General features: G+C 49.4%; 1 protein-coding gene across 3 annotated transcripts in view; it reads left to right on the forward strand.

Annotated features, from left to right (window-relative positions):
• ZNF516 (zinc finger protein 516) overlaps positions 1-21876 on the forward strand; it is a 135744-nt gene that overhangs the window by 50312 nt on the left and 63556 nt on the right. For 2 of the 3 annotated variants that reach the window (XM_030810255.1, XM_030810256.1), the window contains exon 2: positions 1807-3773. In XM_030810255.1, the coding sequence (XP_030666115.1) occupies positions 1964-3773 (1810 nt within the window). In that variant the 5' untranslated portion in view covers positions 1807-1963. Of the gene's footprint in view, positions 1-1806; positions 3774-21876 lie in introns of those variants that run through there. The other variant, XM_030810257.1, reaches the window with a different exon arrangement.

The following is a 21876-nucleotide window of genomic DNA, read 5'->3' on the forward strand; positions in this document are numbered from 1 at the left end:
CGTCCCTGGAGGAAGGAGCAGAACCTCTGTGTTGCTGCTTTTCATTTGCTGCTGAGGCTGCGCGTGTTTCCTTAGGTGCCTCCAAAGCGGGGCTTTCTGGAAAGACATTGTGAAGCCTATAATTCTTCATAAGGTTTCTACCTGGCGCTGTATTTGCCTGTGAGAGGGTACAGCATTGGGGTCTGTCTTTTCAGAAGGCTCCTGTCTTGCTGTTGTCTGGGCCTTCGGGAGTTGAAGTATTAATACAAAATGTTCAGAATCCCCGACCCCCGTGGGGGAGGTTTGGGGACACTCTTGACACCCGATACTGATTTTTTAGCTCACGCCCCTTCACCCCCTCAGGTCTATTATCAGTATTCTTTTCTGTGTCCCATCTGCTTCTGTGAAAACCTGGCAGGCTGCAAAACTCGGAGGAAACAGGGAGCTGCCACCCCAGGTCTTTTCGTGGGAGGCCCTGTCATTTTTGCATGGAAGCTGTGTGTTGATGTGTTGTGTGCTTCCCAGCTGGAAATATGGAGCTGCTTTGGATTTTATAGATGTTTAAGTAGGAGTTCTTAGTGTGTGTGAGATTGTAGGTTTATACAAACACGCTTCCTTTCTATGCAAAATCACTTGGGTTTTCAGAAGATGGCCCATCTGGGTGCCTCTCTGTGCAGTTCTGGAGCCGGCCCCAGAAGGGAGACCCCCTCTGGGCCCTTGGAAGCAGGAAATGGATTTGTTTCTATGCAGAGATGAGCAGATGAGCAGAGCCTGTCCCCGGGGAGTTGTCTGTGCAGCCCCTCCCTCTTGAACACACTCAGACACTGACCTGAGAGACTCGGCATTTCTCACATCCTTTCTAACTGGCTTGTCGTTCTGCTGCTTTACTTTACCCTGCGTCAGGTGGGATTCCTGTTTTTACTGAAGAGTTGCTTTTCTCCTTGCACCATTTAGGCCTCTTTGGTTGGATACGAGCATTTTGATTCATGCATCCCCTGTCCTTGGTGGGGGCCTGGTCCGTGCTGGGCACAGCTACACTCTGGCAGGCTGCCCTTTGCCTGTGTGCCTGGAGGGAGTGGGCCTCTGTCCTCCTCACCCTCTGGTGGGTGGGATGGGCATGCAGGTGGCGGTGGCCGTGCAGGGTGGTTGATGCTCACTGTTTTCAGGCTTGGGCACAATCTCTAGGAGCAGCCCCAGCCTCACTAGGAGGATGCTGTGGCTTCACCATACAGCCTAGGTGTGTTGTGGGCTGTGCCACCTGGGGGTGTGTGTGTCCACTGTAGGATGTCTGCACAGGGACGAAATCGCCTAACAATGCATTTCTCAGCTCGTATCCCATTGGCTAAGTGGCACGTGACTGTGTGTGTGAAGTGCTGTCAACTGTTGTCACCACCTGTGCAGCTCACCTTGTATCAGCCCAGGAACTTGGCCCCTTCTCATTCCTGCCGTTTTCCCAAACCTTGCTTTCCTCTGTCCCTAATTCCCACATGGTCTTGCTAAGTAGCTTGTATTCCTCACACTCCTACACACTCTGGTACTACAGTCTCTCCTAAAGATTTGATACCTTATTGGGAAAAGAAAATTATTTTGGTGCACAATCATTAACATTTATGTTAATCATTTAACACAATTCATTATTGATAATTAAGCGATACTGATTGTTTACTAAGGCAAGCAGCTGCTCTCGCCTCTGTGTGAAGTGTTGGTGCCGCTTTTCTTAATGTGGGTTGGATGGGTATGTTTTGGGGAGCATGTGGGGGTTCCCGCAGCCATGCCTGTGCCCTCTTGGCCAGGAGCTTTGCTGATGATGTTCCATCTCTGTTTCAGGTGTTGGCTGCCAGCTGCTGCGCCCCCCATGTAGAAGGTGCACCTTCTGGGAGCAGGCACGTCTTTTGGCTCTTCTGACCATGGAGAGATAGGACGGTCCCTGCAGCCCGCGCGACAGAAAGCTCTGCCGCCACCACCGGCCGCGCCCGTCCGTCGGATGGATCGCAACAGAGAGGCCGAGATGGAGCTGAGGCGAGGCCCCAGCCCCACCAGGGCCGGCCGGGGCCACGAGGTAGATGGGGACAAGGCTACCTGCCACACCTGCTGCATCTGCGGCAAGAGCTTCCCCTTCCAGAGCTCGCTTTCGCAGCACATGCGCAAGCACACGGGCGAGAAGCCCTACAAGTGTCCCTACTGCGACCACCGGGCTTCCCAGAAGGGCAACCTGAAGATTCACATCCGGAGCCACCGCACGGGGACTCTGATTCAGGGACACGAGCCAGAGGCGGGCGAGGCGCCGCTGGGTGAGATGCGCGCCTCCGAGGGCCTGGACGCCTGCGCCAGCCCCACCAAGAGCGCCTCGGCCTGCAACCGGCTGTTGAACGGGGCCTCGCAGGCCGATGGCGCCAGGGTCCTGAATGGGGCCTCGCAGGCCGACAGCGGCAGGGTCCTGCTGCGAAGCAGCAAGAAGGGGGCGGAGGGGTCCGCATGCGCCCCGGGAGAGGCCAAGGCCGCGGCCCAGTGCTCTTTCTGCAAAAGCCAGTTCGAGCGTAAGAAGGACCTGGAGCTGCACGTGCACCAGGCGCACAAGCCTTTCAAGTGCAGGCTGTGTAACTACGCGACGCTGCGGGAGGAGTCGCTGCTGAGCCACATCGAGAGGGACCACATCACCGCGCAGGGGCCCGGCAGCGGCGAGGCCTGCGTGGAGAACGGCAAGCCCGAGCTGAGCCCCGGGGAGTTCCCGTGCGAGGTGTGCGGACAGGCCTTCAGCCAGACCTGGTTCCTGAAGGCGCACATGAAGAAGCACCGGGGCTCCTTCGACCACGGCTGCCACATCTGCGGCCGTAGGTTCAAGGAGCCCTGGTTCCTCAAGAACCACATGAAGGCGCACGGCCCCAAGACGGGCAGCAAGAACAGGCCCAAGAGTGAGCTGGACCCCATTGCCACCATCAACAACGTGGTCCAGGAGGAGGTGATCGTCGCCGGCCTGAGCCTTTACGAGGTCTGCGCCAAGTGCGGGAACCTGTTTACAAACCTGGACAGCTTGAACGCCCATAACGCCATCCACCGCAGGGTCGAGGCCAGCCGAACGCGCGCCCTGGCCGAGGAGGGGGCGGAGGGGCCCGCGGACACTAAGCAGTTCTTCCTCCAGTGCCTGAACCTGAGGCCGTCGGCGGCCGGCGACTCGTGCCCTGGCGCGCAGGCCGGACGGCGGGTGGCTGAGCTGGACCCAGTCAACAGCTACCAGGCCTGGCAGCTGGCCACGCGGGGCAAGGTGGCTGAGCCGGCCGAGTACCTCAAGTATGGGGCCTGGGACGAGGCGCTGGCTGGGGACGTGGCCTTCGACAGGGACAGGCGCGAGTACGTCCTGGTGAGCCAGGAGAAGCGCAAGCGCGAGCAGGATGCACCGGCCGTGCAGGGGCCCCCGCGGAAGCGCGCGAGTGGGCCTGGGGACCCCGCGCCCGCCGGCCACCTCGACCCCCGCTCGGCCGCGCGCCCCAACCGCAGGGCCGCAGCCACCACCGGCCAGGGCAAGTCCTCCGAGTGCTTCGAGTGCGGCAAGATCTTCCGCACCTATCATCAGATGGTGCTGCACTCGCGCGTGCATCGCCGCGCGCGCCGCGACAGGGACAGTGACGGGGACCGGGCGGCGCGGGCCCGCTGCGGATCGCTCAGTGAGGGTGACTCGGCCTCCCAGCCCAGCAGCCCTGGCTCCGCCTGTGCCGCTGCGGACTCCCCGGGTTCTGGCCTGGCCGACGAGGCTGCCGAAGACAGTGGTGAGGAGGGCGCCCCCGAACCTGCACCAGGTGAGCAAGTGTACCCAGGTGGCCTGGGTCCTGGGATCCCAGGCTCAGGGGGTTCCTGCTCCCAGGTAAACGTATACTCAAGTAGCCCCGCTCATTAGCCTCTTACCCAGTGGCCCCTTATCCAGCTAGGCCTATGTTCAGGTGACCCTGGAACTCAGGACTCCACGCCCGAGTGGCCTTGTGCCCTTGCCCAGGGTCCCTGTGCCCAGGTGGCCCCACACCCAGGAATCTGTCCCCAGTATGGATCTGGAACTCACACTGCTGAGTGCAGACACACCCATCGGCTCCCCTTGCAGCCCCTTTCGGTGTTTGCCTACACTCATACCTTTGACCTCTAGGGTTGATGGTCTCACTTGAGCGTCTGTAATGCTAATTTCTGAGCAAAGAACACCATTATGGATCCCTTCTGAGACATTCCCCGCCTTCCTTTTCTGCCTCAGACCGAGTTCTCACCATACAATGCGTGCGCGCGCGCGCACACACACACACACACACACACACACACTTTCCTCCACTCCAGCTGGGTAGAAGACTATCTTCAAATTGGTGTGCAGTTATAATTAATCTCCTTGGATTCAAGTAACCCTGTGGGTTTAGAGACAGTTAATTGGAACAGATTACTTTTCACATAGCAGCCATGTAAATATTTAAAGATGCTTGGCCAACTTTGTTTTCATAATTCTCCTACTTTCTATAAATTTTAAACATTTTGATATTTCTTTATTATTTTTTGCTTTGCATAATTGTTTTAAGTGGAAAGTGATGTTTCAGTTATAGAACTTGCATGTTTCTCCACAAAGCTAAAGATGTTTTTCCCTTCTCTGCAATGCTGTTACTGACTTTTGTTTTTTACCTGGACTTTTAAGAGTGATAGAAATCCAAGCCTAGGGGCAGGGCTGTTTATATTTTGTGGTGAAGAAGATGACTGCTGTGCTGCATTATTTCACAACAAAACAGAAGACCATGTCATGTTTCCTTATTAGAGATTTGGCCAAACCTGGACAGAGTTTATTAGTCTTACACAGTGTGTTATATGAGGGTCTGTTACACTGAAATGCATATTGAGTCAACAAAGATGTAGAAGGCAAGTCTTTTCTCCTGTAGCAAAACCTGTGTTGAATCCACGCACAGGTGATGAGCGTATACATAGGTAAATGAGTCTTCAGTAATGCGTATTTTAACTCGTGTTTCTTACTCATTGGTCCCCGTGGGAGAAGCAGGAGGACGTGGTCTTCTCTGAAAATGCTGTGCTCATTCAGTGAACACTTTTGGATTCTTTGAATAATTTGTCATGTGAAACCGGGTTGACCCTATTGTGACCCCTGGTTGACTTCCTTTAAGTTTAATTCTTGGTGTTCTTTTTTTATTTTTATAAATACAGATTTTACTGGTTATGTTCCAGTAATACTCTGTCTACTTTTTGGAGCACATGCTGGATAAAATATTGGGCTAGCACTATGGGTTTTCTTTTTTTTCCACTTTTAAGAGAAATATTCTTAATATTTAGAAAAGCTCTTGGGCCTCACTCACCCCATTGGTTATGATGGTGGTCACATGATTCATAATAAGCTAATCCAGTAGTGCTTTTAGAAATCAAGAAGTTGGAAAGATCAAATGATTTCCATCATAAATTGGAAGGTACTCTTTTTTCTTTTCAGGCTCATTAAATTTTAGAGACTACTATTTATGTCTTAAAGACGTTATATATATTTTTCTCTATATGTAACTTTTTGAGAAAGTCATTGTAGACCTCAGCTGATTCTATAACAAGACATGTGTCATAGTTGAATGTAACAAACAGTTGGTGATAGAATAAATAGGATATTTCGGCTTATTGAGGACAGAAATTTATGGCGCGACAGAGGCATAAAACATGGAAGAGCCTTGCAGGTATATGTGGGTCACTTTCTGTAATCCCAAAGGACAGTGTCTTTCTACCTAAAAACACCAACTTTTCACTCACAACAGCCGCCTTTAATGGTCTAGTGTAGCAACAAATTACTAATCGTGGATATTCCTTAAGGAGACAGACCATGTTCCATTGATTTGACTACTCTCAAAACACTGTGATTTATGGAATTTGGCCCAGGTCTTTCACAGGGCTAGCTTGGAAAAGAAGCTGGGTATTTTGAATCTCATATTTAAATCTGTAGCATTCCTTTCTTTTTTTGAAAAAATACATGCAACTTTGGAAAATGCTTGCGTTTCCTGTTACTAAAAAGATTACTTAGTTCTTTAAGCATTAGGTTATTTTAAATTCTCATAGAACTCTGATGGGATGATTGGTTAACACTGTTAGAGCAGCTATATAGAAATTGAACGAAAGATAACAGTGGTTCTCATAAGCAGCAGCCAGCCTGCCTGTGGGAGCACAGTTGAAATTAGAATTCAGATCTATGCGACCATTCCAGTAAAACCCAGTTGTGCCATAATTTTGCCCGAACATTTTCTTCGACATCTGGGAATTGATGTGAATGCTGTTTCTGGATCTGGAAATAATTTGCATTATTAGATTAACTGAAAGAAACGCCTCTCCTTTTTTTTTATGGACGTGTTTCGTCAGTTGAATGTTGCCATCTATTCTCTGGAAAGTTCTGATATTCATGTTACTTTTCTCCCCACGTAAGACTTGGTCGCAGCAGCTCTCGTTATTGACTTAAAATAGTAGAAGTGCAAAATTATGGAAAAAAAGTCAGTCGTTGGGAATATGTTACTAGATTTAAATCCTCCACTGAGAAAGGGACGTGGCATGGACAGAAAGTCCACTTTTGGACTTCACAAAAAGTTAATATTTTTAGTAGGAAAGAGAGGTGAAAGGGCATCTAATTGGAGTTTATAAAAATCAACATTTCCAACATTCCCAAACACAAGTAGGCTCAGGGAGCTTAGAAACCATCACTAAGGAAAAATGAATATTGCTTTGCAAGGAGACATATAAACCTTCAGTGTATGGGCCAAAATAGAATTCTGCTCAGAAAGCATTTAGGCGACTCAGGAATAACAGAAGCACGCAGAGAGGCTGCACATCTCTGGAAGATTTGCTGTCAGAGTTCGTGCCATCCTGAGAAGTGCCTGGACTGGGATGCCTGGTGCCCAGGCCATGGCAGATGCTCTGAGGTGCTCAGGCCATGGCAGATGCTCTGAGGTGCTCGTAATGCACAAGCAGTGCCCCGTTGAGCTGCATATCATTCAAGACTAATTTTACTACTCCCGCTTTTCACCATTTCTTGTTGTGCTAATATCTGTCATGTAAAATCCATATTCCATCCTGGGGAACCCACCCTCACTTTTTAGATACTGTGACTCAGTAGATGGGACACCCTCAAGGTTTAGAGGATGTTGTGGGAAGTTACAAGTACAGTTGGCCCTGTGTATCCGTGGATTCCACATCTTTGGATTCAACCAACCACAGCCTGAAACTATTAAAAAAAAAATAGATGGTTGCATCTGTACTGAACATATATAGGCTTTTTTTTTGTTATTATCACCTAAACAACACAGCAGAATTTATAGAGCATTTACATTGTATTATTATAAGTAATCTAGAGATGATTTACGGTGTATGGGAGTATGCGCGTGGGTTACACGCAGGTATTTACACCAGGGACTTGAGCATCCTGGATTTTGGTATCGGGGAAGTCCTGGAATCAGTCACCCCCATCCCACAAGGGACGATTGTGTTCAACTGTTTTTGATCAACATAATAGCAAATTATATGACTCAACTTAATAGAATAAAAAAAGTGCTTGGAACAAGTGCCTTGGTATTATATGCAATTTGAAGAATCAAGGAAAGAGTCTTCAAAGAAAAAAAAAAATATGGTCAGGGGAAGGAAAGGTAATTAAAGGAGGAGATGGATCTACCTTCAGAGCGTCTCAGGTTTCCCGTCCCCTCGCTGGCTGCCTCCCTGCTGCCCAGCAGCCCCGTCCTCAGAGCCCATCTTCTTTCCACCATCGCCAGCCGCACTCAGGCTTTTGCCGTAAGGTGTTTGCTGAGCATGTGCCCGGAGGCTGGCTGGCTGTCCGTGCTGGTGCGCTGGCTGTGAGGAAGGCCAGGCTGCAGTCATGCGGCTGGGCACAGAGGTTCAACAACCGTCCTTCCTTCTTTCTAATAGAACACAGACAGCAATTAGAATAGCTTAGGGAGTGTGAGAGACGGTGTGTGTGTGTGTGTGGGGGTGGGTGTTTTACACAGGTCTTGCTCTGTCACCCAGGCTGGAGTGCAGTGGCACAATCCCAGCTCCCTGCAACCTCCACCTCCCGGGCTCAAGCCATCCTTTCACCTCAGCCTCCAGGGCAGCTAGGACTACAGGCAGTCACCACCACACGTGGCTCATTTTCGTATTTTTTTGGTAGACATGGGGTTTTGCCATGTTGTCCGGGGTGATCTCGAACTCCTGGGCTCAAGCGATCCACCCGCCTCAGCCTCCCAGAGTGCTGGGATTCCAGGCGTGAGCCACTGCACCTGGCCTGGGGGATGCGTTTTTATGTGTTCACCCGTTGAAACAGGATTGAGGGTGAATTTGGCCAGCGGAAGGGAGAATGGAATGAGGGGGTGAGCTGGGAGGGGTGTTTGCCTGTGCGGCCAAGCCTGCTGGGCATGGGCAGCCTTTACAGGGTACTTCTCCTAAGCGTTTCTTCAAGGTAGAGCAGGAGGAGCTCTCCCAGTGCCTTCGCGCGTTGACCTTGCAGCTGAATCCACTCGCGATGCCGAGTGTCTCGGGGACTCAGCGGCGTCCTGGCTTGGACACACCGCGGGCAAGGCTCTCTCTGAAGCCAAGTCATGGGTTGGGAGGAGCGCTTGTCCTCACACAGTGCTTCATCATGGGTCCCACGAGAGGCCCAAAACGATTCAGAGAAAGAGGTTGTGGACCAAGGAGGAGAGAAAATGAGTGAAGTGCATTCATCCAAGGGAGGTTCGAAGTGTAGGCAGGAAATAGCATCCAGTTCAGCTGGGGGAAGGAAAGCACACACGGCTGGGAACAGTTTCATGGCAAACGCCACTCCATGGCCTGGAGCTGTGGGATGTCCTCATTCTGAAGGGGTCTTGGTGGCATTGGGGCCCTCTATTAAACAGGAGCTTGCAGAGTGGGTAAAGGTAAAAACCACAAGGCCAGCTCCCCTTAGTATCCGGACAGGTTCACTCGGCTGGACTCTGCCCAGTTCCTTCATCGTGCCGCAGCCCCAGGCTCATCTTGTGTAATATGTAATAAATGTTCACACATAGACTGCTCTGCTGCTCCTGAAGTGCGGGGGTGACAGGCCGTCCTGAAGTCAGGTGCCCCCAAAAATTGAGAGCTGCTGTCTGCCGTGTGGTCTGTGCCAGGCCTGATGGGGCTCCCTGGGGTGTTTTCCTTAACCAGAATGAGCCAGAGAACAAAACCAGAGTAGGATCTGGTGAGACAGAAACTCAGAAGAATGGAGACCGAGGTCAGGGAGCTGCAGGCCAATCGCAGGCTTTGGAAGAGCTGGCACAGTGTGCCCTGCAGAGGGCTCTCCAGGGCTCTACCTGGAGCAAAGACATCCTCCGTGGCTTTACCCTGTACTGAGTTCTGAGGAGTTTCTTCCGTTGGGAGTAAAGTATGAGTTGGAAAACCCTGATATTCTTGTTTAGTGTAAAAATACAGCAGTGTTCTTCCAGAGAAATATTCAGATGTAGTTGACAGTCACATGCAGAATGCCTTGTGATGTAGTCAGCATCTTAGCAACCGGAGCCCACTCTTAATCCGCGCTCCCGCACACATGAACACGATGGTGATTGTTCACGGGGCCCTTGGTGTCCTCGTGTGCTTTCCAAGTTATCAGGGGAAGATTAAATTATGAGGAGAAGAGTGTCTCCTAAATACGTTTTATTGTATTCTGATTCTTTCAGCGTTGATAATCTATGCATGGCATGCATGCTGATATTTGGTTGAACAGAGTGCTACATTTTCTGACCTTCCAGAATGAATTTATTAGACTGTGAAAGGCGTTAGACTCCAGAGATTATACTCCGGGGCTTTCTTCCCGCCACTGAGAAATCCATGTGGGATGTACGTACTTAGTACCGTGAAACAAACATCAGGCAGACATTTTGGTTTGCTAGGAAAATTTAAACACTCGACTTATTTTCTCTCTCTCCTTTAACTCCAGATAGAATCATAGAATTTTCGAGGTGGGAGGGAACTAAGAGGTATCCATTCTATCCTCCCGTTTTATCAGTAAGGAAACCGGGGCACAGGGCAGGCTTGGCTTTCGCCCCATGCCGAATGGTGTGTGCATTGCTGAAAGACGGCATCATTGGTGGAGGGCACATGAGCTTGGACTCAGACGTGTGGATTTTAATTCTCCTTTAGTCACCAAGTCACTGTGTGGTATTAGAAGTTCTTCAGCCCCTGGGAATCTGCAGTGTCCTGCCTTGCAGTGGGGAGGCTGTGATTTCCACCGAAGCTGCTGTCTTCGCTCCGTTTCTTGTGTGTGCCTGGCACACTGTGGGTATCCTACACACACACTCTTCCTGTTAGTGTCCAGCTTCCAGCCTGGGAAAGGGTCCCCTTCCTGGTGTGTCCACGAGGGGCAGGAATGCGTAGTCCCAGGATGGCTCAGATTCTGCATCTGCACTTGTGCCCGTGTTGTACGCAGGCCAGGATGCCCCACAGCCACAGCCGTGGTACCCTGTGCAGAAGTCCTGTGGGGTGTGCCGAGTTTCCTTCCTGCCATGTAGGAAGTTACTTAGGATAGACATGCAGTGATGTTCACTGAAAGAGAAGTTCCCGATATTCTCAGACTCCAGAGCCAATGGATGCGTTTACAGATTCTTATCGGATGGAACCGTTTTCAGCCTTTTCTCTCTTTGCTTCATATGCTAAACTTCTTTAATTCTCTTTACCCTGCTAGATTTAGCATTTTTCAGTCTGCAGGAGGGGTAGTGCTGGATACGACTTTCACCCGAACCTGTTGGGTGGATGTCATTGTTGCTGTGTCATGAAGAAGTGGCTCTCGGTCCTCCCAGGTGTGACTTGAACTTGTTACTTTGGCTTGAAATGAAGGGTTCCTTTTTGTAGATTTCATCTATCAATAGTGAACAGAAATGCCTGAATTTGGCTCTTGCACCCCGTTCCCATGGGATAGGGCATCTCATGGACCAGGCAGGATCACTCCTGGTAAAGAGGGAGGTCTCATTCCACTCCGAGCCGTCAGTTCCTGACCACTGGACGAACGGACAGCAGCAGCCGGAACAGCAGGTGCTGGATTGGGTCAGGTGTTGCTGAGGGCTTGGTGCACCTGTGAGAAAAGGTGCTGGCGGTCATGGTGGGGTTTCCCAGCCAGGAGAGGTGTGATGACATGGAGCGGTGTGCACCCCTGTGGAGCTGGGGACATGGCACCCTGAGATGGTGCCTTGCTGCTGAGCTGTCTGGGAGATTCCAGTCATTCCGACTGATGATTCTGCACCTGCCTGTGTTGGTTGTGTTGTCGCCCTCCTGTATCTGTGATGTGCTGCGTCTAAGCCCATCCTTTCTCGGTTCTTCACCAGGCGTTTGCTTAAAGCACAGATACCCACCCTTCTGCTCAGCCCTTTGGTGTCCTCCTTGCAAGCCGAGGAGGCTCCCAGCTCCATATGCATTTCAGCTCTGGCAACTGCCTGTCTTCTCCCCTCTCCACCTTGCTGTGTCCTTAATGCTATGCCCAGACTCAAGGCTCCCATGTCTCCTCCACAAGGCCTTAGTGTCCAGCCGCGATACGGCACCCAGGGTGGAATGCAAACCTGGGCCTCAGGCTGGCCCCATTCCTCCCTGTTGCGTGGACACGTTCTTTTCAGGCAGAATGACCCTGTCTGCCCCCAGCATCCCCCTCGTGTCGGGCATTCTCAAATTGCCATCTCATTGAAGACGGGGGCCAGACCTGCTTTTTCTTGAGGGTCCTGCAGGACTCATGCTGAGGATAGTGGCTGGAGCTGCACCTTGGTGAATTCTGTTCTTCAGAGTTGACAGCGAACTACATGGAGAAATGCTGTATTCAGGGGTGGGTGGTTTTGCACAGGAGTACTCGGCGCTCAGTGGTCCTTTTTACTGGATATCCAGACTCTAGAGATCTTCCTGTCTGATAACAGAAACAGCGATGGCCAGCAGTCACAGCAGAGGCTGGCCTTACAGTTGTATTTAATGGGAGCGTCTCAGAAGCCTACCGGGTCTTCAACGGAAAGTGCCGCGTGTGTAGATTTCAGTGCCATTGCCACTCAGGGTGTGCGGACTCAGGACGTGTGGCCAGGTCTCGCTTTTGGTGTCGTCAGACTCAGTGGAGTGAGGATTTGGGGAGGTCGCCTTCTTCCCTTCTTCTGAGCCTACACGCCTCGTGTTGGAGCCGTGGCTTGGAGTTGCTGTGTCTGGGGCCTTTGTTACTGATCCGTTGTTACTGTGGACCAGGAGCTGAAGTTGGCTAAGCCCCTTCCCAGTAGAAAGTGATGCTAACATTGAGTGACCCTGGGCATGGGGTCCTGCTTGGGCCCCGGACTATCACAGCAGGCTTCCTAGAGAGAGGTTGGTCAGGCCATTGGATGGTTTCCCACCTCAGTACAGAGGGCCATGGGCCTGATGGCCTTTGGAGGCCAGAGGATGTGGGAAGATCCATGAGTTTCATTGGCGCTGGGGCCCAGAGAGTGGGGCTGTAGGCTCTGGAGTCCCATCTGGGGCTGCTCTCCACTGAGCTCCAGCACACAGGGCTCAGGTGACACAGAAGAGTGAGCTGTCAAGGACACAGTTGAGTGCATGTTCTCTGTTTCAGCTAAGGTGAGGTGATGGGCCTGGTAAGCAGGTAGTGACGGTGCTGGCCCTTTGCACAATATTGGCATTGAAGGCAGAGGCCTATGGGGTGAGAAGGTAGCAGTGGTGCTGGTGCTTTGCACAGCGTTGGCACTGAAGGCAGAGACCTGTGGGGAGAGCAGGTAGTGACAGTACTGAGGCTTTGCACAGCATCGGCACTCGAGGCAGAGGCCTATGGGGTGAGCAGGTATCGATGGTGCTGGTGCTTTGCACAGTGTTGCTGCCTTCGGAAGGCAGAGGCTGCGGAGGAGGGCAGGTGCTGGAGGACTGGCCATCCCCGTTGCTTGAGGAGTGCTGTGGGCACCGTATTTTGAGGACCTCTAGATAGAACCCAAAGCCTGTCCTTTCCTTAAGGAGTCCTTCCTTGTTCAACTGGTGACATCTGCAGAAACTATTTCCAAAGCTTCTTATCCATGGGAACTTTGCCATTGGCCCTGGCATTGGTGGCTGCTTAGAATAGCAGACCCTGTCCTGTTCCCGCCAGGGCAGTGGTGGGCAGGGCCACCTGAGCACACTTGGAGGCAGAATGCATGGGGCACTGCTGGTGCATTGCATGTTAGTCCATTCTTGTGTTTCTGTAAAGGAATACCCGAGACTGGGCAATGTATAAAGAAAAGAGGTTGATTTTGGCCCACGGTTTTGCAGACTGTATAGGGAGCATGGTGCCGGCATCTGCTTTCAGTGAAGCCTTAAGAAGCTTAGGATCATGGTGGAAGGCCAAGGGGAGCCCATGTGTCACATGGCAAGAGTGGGAGCAAGAGAGAGAAGGGAAGGCGCCATACACTGTGAAACTGCCAGATCTCGCATGAACTCAGAGCGAGAGCTCACTCGTTGTAATGAGCACCAAGCGGTTCGTGAGGGACCCGCCCCCATGGCCCAGACACCGCCCCTCGGGCCCCACCTCCAACACAGGGAATCGGTCTCAACATGAGGCTTGGAGGCGGCAGATGTCCAAGCCCTGTCACGCCAGGCACAGGACCTTCCAGAGCAGACCCTCTCTCGCTGCTTTCAGGATTGACTTCCTGGTGTGACTTAGGCTCAGTCAGTTCCTAAAGGAATCTGTGGCTTGCCATTTGATTTGCATCATTCTTAGTCTGCATTTTCATCATGGGCACACTGAATTACTTCATAAGTTTAGACTTTCTTTTAAATGCTTGAAGCATTTAAGTTTTATTTGATAAGTGTTTTTTGCATGTGTGTGTGTCCTCGTCTCTGGCACAAGTTCGTAATTTTTCATTTGTGTGTATGTGGTTTTTCTTTTTGTGGTTCTTAGATAATTTTCTGTGTGCTGGACCTAATCTGAGGCTAGTTTTTCATGAGGGATTTGTCGGCTATTGATAGGATCCAGTATTTGCATATATAATTTGCATAAGCTTTGCATATTAAAATGGATTGCCATTTTAGGTCTGTATTTTACTAGAATTTTAAAAAGCTAGGGATATTTGTCTCTGGATTAAAGGTTAGAAAGTAAGACTCCAGTTGCTGAGATTTTACCTGAGTCTGTGTGCATGGTTCACATAGCGATATCCATTTACAGGAGGTCTTGTCTCCTGCTTTCTTTACAAAGGAAGCCATTGATTTGAAAGAAGTATTTTCACAGATTAGTAAGACATTTGGGCGAACTGTTAGCTGCCGAATATGTTCCTGTATAGATGTGCCAAATCTGAGTGTTACTCATGTTCTTTCTCTTCACTCCAGAATAGTTACTTTCAGCGCTATGAATAAACTCTCTTCCAAATTTAATACAATTACTGTTTCATTTAATAACCTACTTGGTGACTGAAATGTATCACTTAAAATGATAATTCCACGGTGCCATTTGTTGAGCTGGCCATCCTATGGAAAACTTACATACATGCCTGAATCTCATGTCTGAAACCTGATGGAGAATGGCAGCTGCCTTCAAAGTCATGAAATTAGGTTGTTGGTACATATGATCATCCAGTGATTGATTCCAATGTAGACATTATTGGGATAGTTTGTTCATTGGACTGGACAATTAGAGAACATTTTTGATATTGAAATGATGGCCAGGTTTCCAATCTGACTAGTTAAATCGTGTTTCCTTTGATTTAAAATTAATCTGTGATGTCACTGGTTTTTAAAAATTGATTACTACATGACTCATGAGAATGTGATTTTTATAGATTATTTTGGTATTCGACTAGGACATGATAGGAGTGGAATGAATTGAAATGTTTTCATTTCTAAGAAATATGACTGGGTTCTACTTTTTCAAAAATGATGGAAGATGGTAGGTCCAGGGCCATGAGGCTGAAATCAAGGCCTAAACCTTCGCAAGCATCGTGGACAGATAGGGAAGTGCTGGTGAGAACCTTGAAATGTAGTTAAAGGTGCCCCCAGAAGGTGACCCAGGAAGTTCCTGAAGTCCAGGTATGAAAAAAGCAATTGGAAGACACTGGCTCGGGAATTTTCAGAAGCTCTGAACAGAAGGTTCTGGACAGGTTGTGCGTCACACCAGCAAGACAGAGTCTCTGCAGTTTCTATGGCGATAGCCTACACTCCACTTAGAAACAAATTCTTGATGTTGTTTTGAAACCTCAGTAACAAAAGGGCACCGTGTTTGCTTTTGCAGAACAGCCCGGTAGCTGTGCGGCGTCTGGCAGACATCGGATTCCTTGATACCTTTTCCGTAGCCACTGCTCGGCGCATCATTCTCCATTCTGGGTCAGAATTTCCTGGTTTTTCTTTCTCCAGTGGAAGATCTTTTTCTTTGAGTTTAAAGATCTCTTGATTTGGGGGATGCTGCTGCTGGTGGTTGTGGAAGTTTCCTGGGCGGTGTGCAGCTGTCAGCCCAGCAGTGCACGTCTGGAATGGGGACAAGAAGCTGACCTTTCCCTGGTCACAGGGTGTCCAAGGTCACCCACACCCTCCTTTGTGCACTGCTGGCCTTGGTCATCGTCTTCCTTCACTGTGGGCACCTCTGTTCCTCCCCCTACTCCTCTTCCTACTAGAATGGGCAGAGTCAGAAGCCCAGGGGGCGTCTTAGCACAAAATACCTCAGTGAGCCCAGAGGCTGGGGAGCGTGGATCACGGGATCTGGAGGCCACGGCTCTAGGTCCAATCTCAGAGGATGCCTGAGCTTGTTGTCTTTTATCTGTCCCAAGGCCATGGACAGAATCCCAGGCCAGGAGGAGTCTCCATGTGCCTGCATGTGCCATTGTTGCTCCCCACACACCTGTCTCCTCCTGGGACCCTCAGGCCCTTGGCCCTGGGTGCCATCTGCATCTTTCACTTCTCAACTCTTTCTGATGCCCTGTGCTGGGGGAGGGGCTTCCAAGACAAGACCTGAGACCCCAGACCCATATTCTTGGCTCAGGACTCCTCATCCCCTACCAGGTGCTGCTGAGCCTGTCCCCGGGAGGGAGAGGGTGAGGCAAGGCCCGACTTCCCCGGGGTCAGCCTGCATCTCGTGCTGACCTCCCTGCCCTGCCCGCTCGCCCTCCTCCTGAGCGGCCTCCTGGCCTCTGTGTGGGCTTCAGGGCTAGCTGTGGTAGGAGGAGCTCCCATTTCCTGGGCTAGACCCATGCTAGGCTCCTGGTTTTAGAGTTCTGCTTGTCCTTTAGAACATCCACACATCTTTTGTGAACACCTTTGTATTGCAAAGAATCCAGATGGTGAGGAAGTGCTTGGAAAGGAGCGATCCTCCTCTGTTGACTGTCCTTACCAGCCTCACCTCTTCTTGAGAGTTTACTTCTGACCCTCCTAGGTCTTTAAAATGTATTTGCTTGAGTAAGTGTATGTGTAGATTTTCTTCTGGTTTTGGTACGTAGTAAGAGCATTGGATGTGTCTTGTTCCTAGCCTGCTTCCCCACGTGACAGTATGTCTTGGGAATCTCCCCGTGTGGGCGGAGGACTCTCCTCTCTTGGACTGCTTGGGAGTTCAAGGTGATCTTGTTCTACTTGCCTGTTGATCATTGTTCAGGTCCTTTCCAAATTTCATTACAAACAGTGCTGCAGTAAACATGCTGGTGACAGGCCATTGACAACACTTAGGAGGATTTCATGATGGATTTCTTTCTTTTTTTTTTGGAGACAGAATCTCACTCTGTCACCTAGGGTGGAGTACAGTGGTGCGATCTCGGCTCACCGCAACCTCTGTCTCTCAGGTTCAAGCGATTCTCCTCCCTCAGCCTCCCGAGTAGCTGGGATTACAGGTGCGTGCCACCACGCCCGGCTAATTTTGTTTTGTATTTTTAGTAGAGACACGGTTTCACTGTGTTGGCCAGGCTGGTCTCAAACTCCTGACCTCAGGTGATCCACCTGCCTTGGCCTCCCAAAGTGCTGGGATTACAGGCCTGAGCCACTGTACCCGGACCATGATGGATTTAAGTGAAATTGGTAGTTTCAGGAGTTTGCACATTTTATATTTTGATAGGTGCTGCCTGTTTGAGTGTAATAATCCTCACATCCACCAAAAGCTTATGAGTGTGTGTGTTTCTCCACGCCCTCAATAATTCTTAGTATTATAAATTTTCTAAAATTGCCTGTATGAAACAAAAAAGGGTATATTTTTATTGCTTTAATTTCCATTTTCTCATTTTTTTTGTGAGCATAAGCGTGTTTTTGTGTTTACTGGCCATTTGTATTTCTACCCTGATGTACTTGTCCGTGAACTTTGCACATTTAAAAAATGTGTTGTCCTTTTCTTGTTAATTTATAGGAACTCTTTATATATCATGGATTTGATTCTCATGTTTTGAATACATTCTGTTGGTTTCTCATCTGTGTTTTACTTTATGAAGTCTTTTATTGTAGAAGTTCTAAAACATCAGAATTGTCTTTATGGTTTTTGGATTTTACATATACTTTAGACATTCTCTACCCTACCATTAAACTATTCTCATTGAATCAATCTAGTTTGCTTCATTACATTTGCTTTATTCCACATTGTGTTAACCCATGTAAAACCTCGTATATATTCTGCGAGGTACTTTAAACATTTTCCCATACTGATCTGGTTTTTCCAACCTAATTCATTCAACAGTCAGTTGAGTGAATGTTTTCTGGTAGGTTATGTTATGTTTTCTCCACTGATTTGAAGTAGCAACCTTGTCATAGACTCCATCTTTGTGTGCTTTATCTGTATTTCATATAAACCTCCAGCATAGTCCCATGAGGTGAAGGTGCCACTTGTCTCAACACACAGATAGGAAATCTGAAGTTTAGAGGGTTAAGTAAACTTTCTCAAGATGGTTCCAGCTGTAAGTGTTGAAATCAATAATATATAATAATGTATCATGACCTGCCACCAGAGTGTGAAGGGAAGGGCAGGAAGGTGGAGAAATGAAGGCTAGAAACTTGCCCTGTGTTCCCAGCATTGTGCCCGTTCTCTCTCTCTCAGGCTCTTGGCTCCACCCCGATCCTCACCTTTGCAGCCCCTACTCAGGGCCCAGATAGCAGGACCCACGGGCTGGGACTTACAGGTGGGATGTCTCCATCACCTGTCCCTACAGAAAGGAAGGGACCGCGCCTCCGTTCCAGGATCCTTGCTTGCCTGGGAGGAGCCGCTAGGGGTCAGTGTTGTCCATCCAGAGGCCCTGTCCCGTACTGATGCGCCACCGAGGCCCTGGAGGATTGGGTGTTTGGGAGATGATGCCGGCGCTCCCTCGCTTTTTCTTCATTTCCTGTGCATAATTTCCACTCCTTCCAGTGAACTAATGATGCTGCACATAGATGAGAAATGATGTTTCTCTTTATCCATGTGTGTGCATTGACATCAGCCTTTACACATTTTTTTTTGGACTCTTGCAGCTTCCTTTAAGTAATTCATTCAAATAATGTGTTTGTTTTAGATGTTAGGGATGCCAAATTTAGTACATAAGAATACATTACTCCTGGTTAACTTTGGATTTTAGATAAACAATAAATACTTTTTAAAAAAAGTTTATGTATGTCCCATGCAATATTTGGGATATACTTACACTAAAGATTCGTTTGTTATTTATCTGAAAATCTGTATTTTAGATAACCGGACATGCTGTATTTGAGCTGGTGAGTTCTTGTGAGTAAACCTTTTCTGGTAGGTTATGTTCTTTTAATGCATGGGGGAAATGTCTGGTCTTGTTGGCTGATTAAAGCCTGTTGAGCACAACTCCTTTTGTTTATTACTAGATGGGAGATGTTGGCTACCTCACATCAGCAAAGGCTAGAAGAATAATTAGCTGAGGGAGAGGAGGGGAGACCCTTCAGCAGAGTTTGCTTTCTTTCTGCAGTTTACATTTGTTAATACTTTAAACACGTGGATTAGCTCTATTGAGGGTCAGAACAATGCTTGTGGAAATAGAGATTTAACAGAAAACAGAAATCACCTTCATTCTTTTTCATTTGAATTAAAAAATTGACTGCTGGCATTTTCTAACCTGGCTCTCTAAAAGTTTCTTGAATTAGGATGAAGGAATGTACTTGAGTTTGCTATGCAATATGAAGGCAGTTTTATGTTAATTTGACGTCTGAAATTCCCTGTGCCACGAAGAGCAGTGCTGGGGGGTTTGCCTGCTTGGCGTCGATGTCAGCTGTCAGAGCAGGAAGCTTGGTTGGGCTCGGGTATTTTTGCAGGTGAATTTCTGTGTTGAGGGTCTGCTGGTGTCTCTTACCTGGGCGTCGACCCCTCGTGGGTTGTCAGTGACTTGAGTGCCACGTGGGTCCATCACGTTTCATTTGCTTTGTGGGACCCTGAAAAATGCAGGAGAAGCTCTGGTAAGAGTTCAGGTGTTGACAAAAGACACAGCTCCCTCCACGGGGCGTTAGGTCATCTGCATGAGCATACCTCCTGAATTCAAAATCAAAACAGCCCCAAGAATTCCTTCGGTCCTCCTGAGACGTGGGCTTCCCAGATGTGGAGAAATGTTTAGCTGTCTTAGTGGCATGTGATCTGTGGCCTGTGATTTTCACAAGAGATGGGGAATCCAGTGGTCAGGATCGCACAGTGTGTGTGAGGATATCAGCCCTCACTGTGATGTGGTTCCTTTGGTGGACATACTTCCTCTGGCTCTAAATTGATTTTGTCTGTGCGTGAGCTAGCCTTATTTAGTTTTGATTAAAAAATGCTAAGTTAATATGTGTGGAAAAAATCCGTGGCCAATCACCATTCTTTTGGGAATTCTGTGTCCTGTGCTTGAACTGTTGAAGAATTACTGGCGTATTAGTTGTAGATTCCACGGGGCAAATGGAAAAGGCATAAAACAGTGGGATCTTCCCATGCCTCCACCTGCAAAGAGATCTCACACTTTTTTTTTTTTCTTTTTTTGAGAGATGGGTGTATAATTGATGTAGAAGGTTCTGGAACCTGATGTGGCTCCAGGATAAGGCCCTTCCGAGTCAGGAGAGGTTGTGACTTCACCTGCCTGTTTTTCGGGGGGAACCTTTTCACCTGCGTGTGTGTTTCAGGGGGAGCCTTTTCACCTGAGTGTGTGTTTCGGGGGGGATTCTTTTCACCTGCTTGTGTTTCAGGGGGGAGCCTTTTCACCTGCATATGTTTCAGGAGGGAGCCTTTTCACCTGCGTGTGTTTCGGGCGGAACCTTTTCACCTGCGTATGTTTCGGGGAACCTTTCACCTGTGTATGTTTTGGGGGGAACCATTTCACCTGCGTGTGCGTTTCGGAGAGAGCCTTTTCACCTGCATGTGTTTCATGGGGGAACCTTTTCACCTGCATGTGTGTTTCGGGGGGGACTTTTTCACCTGCGTGTGTTTCGGGGGGAACCTTTTCACCTGCATGTGTATTTCACAGGGAAACTTCTTCACCTGCACGTGTTTCAGGGGGAGCCTTTTCACCTGCGTGTGTGTGTTTCAGGGGGAATCTTTTCACCTGCGTGTGTGTGTTTCAGGGGGAACCTTTTCACCTGTGTGTGTATGTGTTTTGGGGAGAGCTTTTTCACCTGCGTGTGTGTGTTTCAGGGGGAACCTTTTCACCTGTGTGTTTCGGGGGGAGCCTTTTCACTTGCATGTTTTTCGGGGGGAACCTTTTCACCTGCGTGTTTTGGGGGGAACCTTTCACCTGTGTGTGTGGGTTTCGGGGGTATGTGGAGCCTGTTCACCTGCATGTGTTTCATGGGGAGCCTTTTCACCTGCGTGTGTGTGTTTCGGGGGAACCTTTTCACCCGTGTATGTTTCAGGGGGAAACTTTTCACCTGCATCTGTTTCCGGGGGAGCCTTTTCACCTGCGCATGTTTCGGGGGGAACCTTTCACCTGTACGTGTTTTGGGGGGAAACTTTCACCTGTGTGTGTTTTGGGGGGAACCTTTTCACCTGTGTGTGTTTCAGGGGGAGCCTTTTCACCTGTGTGTGTTTCGGGGGGAACCTTTTCACCTGCATGTGTTTCGGGGGAGCCTTTTCACCTGCATGTGTTTCAGGGGGAACCTTTTCACCTGTGTGTTTCACAGGGGAACTTTTTCACCTGCGTGTGTGTGTTTTGGGGGAGGTGGGGGAGCCTTTTCACCTGCGTGTGTTTCAGGGGGAGCCTTTTCACCTGCGTGTGTTTCAGTGGGAGCCTTTTCAGCTGTGTGTGTTTCGGGGGGAACCTTTTCACCTGCATGTGTTTCAGGGGGAGTCTTTTCACCTGTGTGTTTCATGGGGGAACTTTTTCACCTGCGTGTGTGTGTTTCGGGGGAGGTGGGGGAACCTTTTCACCTGCGTGTGTTTCAGGGGGGAATCTTTTCACCTGCATGTGTTTCAGGGGGAACCTTTTCACCTGTGTGTTTCACGGGGGAACTTTTTCACCTGGGTGTGTGTGTTTCGGGGGAGGTGGGGGAGCCTTTTCACCTGCGTGTGTTTCACGGGAGAACTTTTTCACCTGCGTGTGTTTCACAGGGGAACTTTTTCACCTGCATGTGTGTTTCGGGGGGAGCCTTTTCACCTGCGTGTGTTTCAGGGGGAACGTTTCACCTGCGTGTGGGTGTTTCAGGGGGAACCTTTCACCTGCGTGTGGGTGTTTCAGGGGGGATCCTTTTCACCTGCATGTGTGTGTTTCAGGGGGGAACCTTTTCACCTGCATGTGTGTGTTTCAGGGGGGAACCTTTTCACCTGTATATATGTGTTTTGGGGGGAACCTTTTTAACTTGCGTGTGTTTCAGGGGAACGTTTTCACCTGCGTGTGTTTCAGGGGTGAGCCTTATCTCCTGCCAGCATATGTCTTGTCATGTCTTGTTGCTTAAATGGTGTTTGAGGCAAGGTACTGTCAGTTCACATTAAGGACGTATTAACGAGAACACGCAAGAAGGGCTTTGTGTTGTTTTTCTCCACACAGGAACTTCATGAACCCTAGCATTTGTTCCGTGCAGCTTTTC

This window comes from Nomascus leucogenys, chromosome 4, assembly GCF_006542625.1.
Source record: "Nomascus leucogenys isolate Asia chromosome 4, Asia_NLE_v1, whole genome shotgun sequence".
Lineage (NCBI taxonomy): Eukaryota > Metazoa > Chordata > Mammalia > Primates > Hylobatidae > Nomascus > Nomascus leucogenys.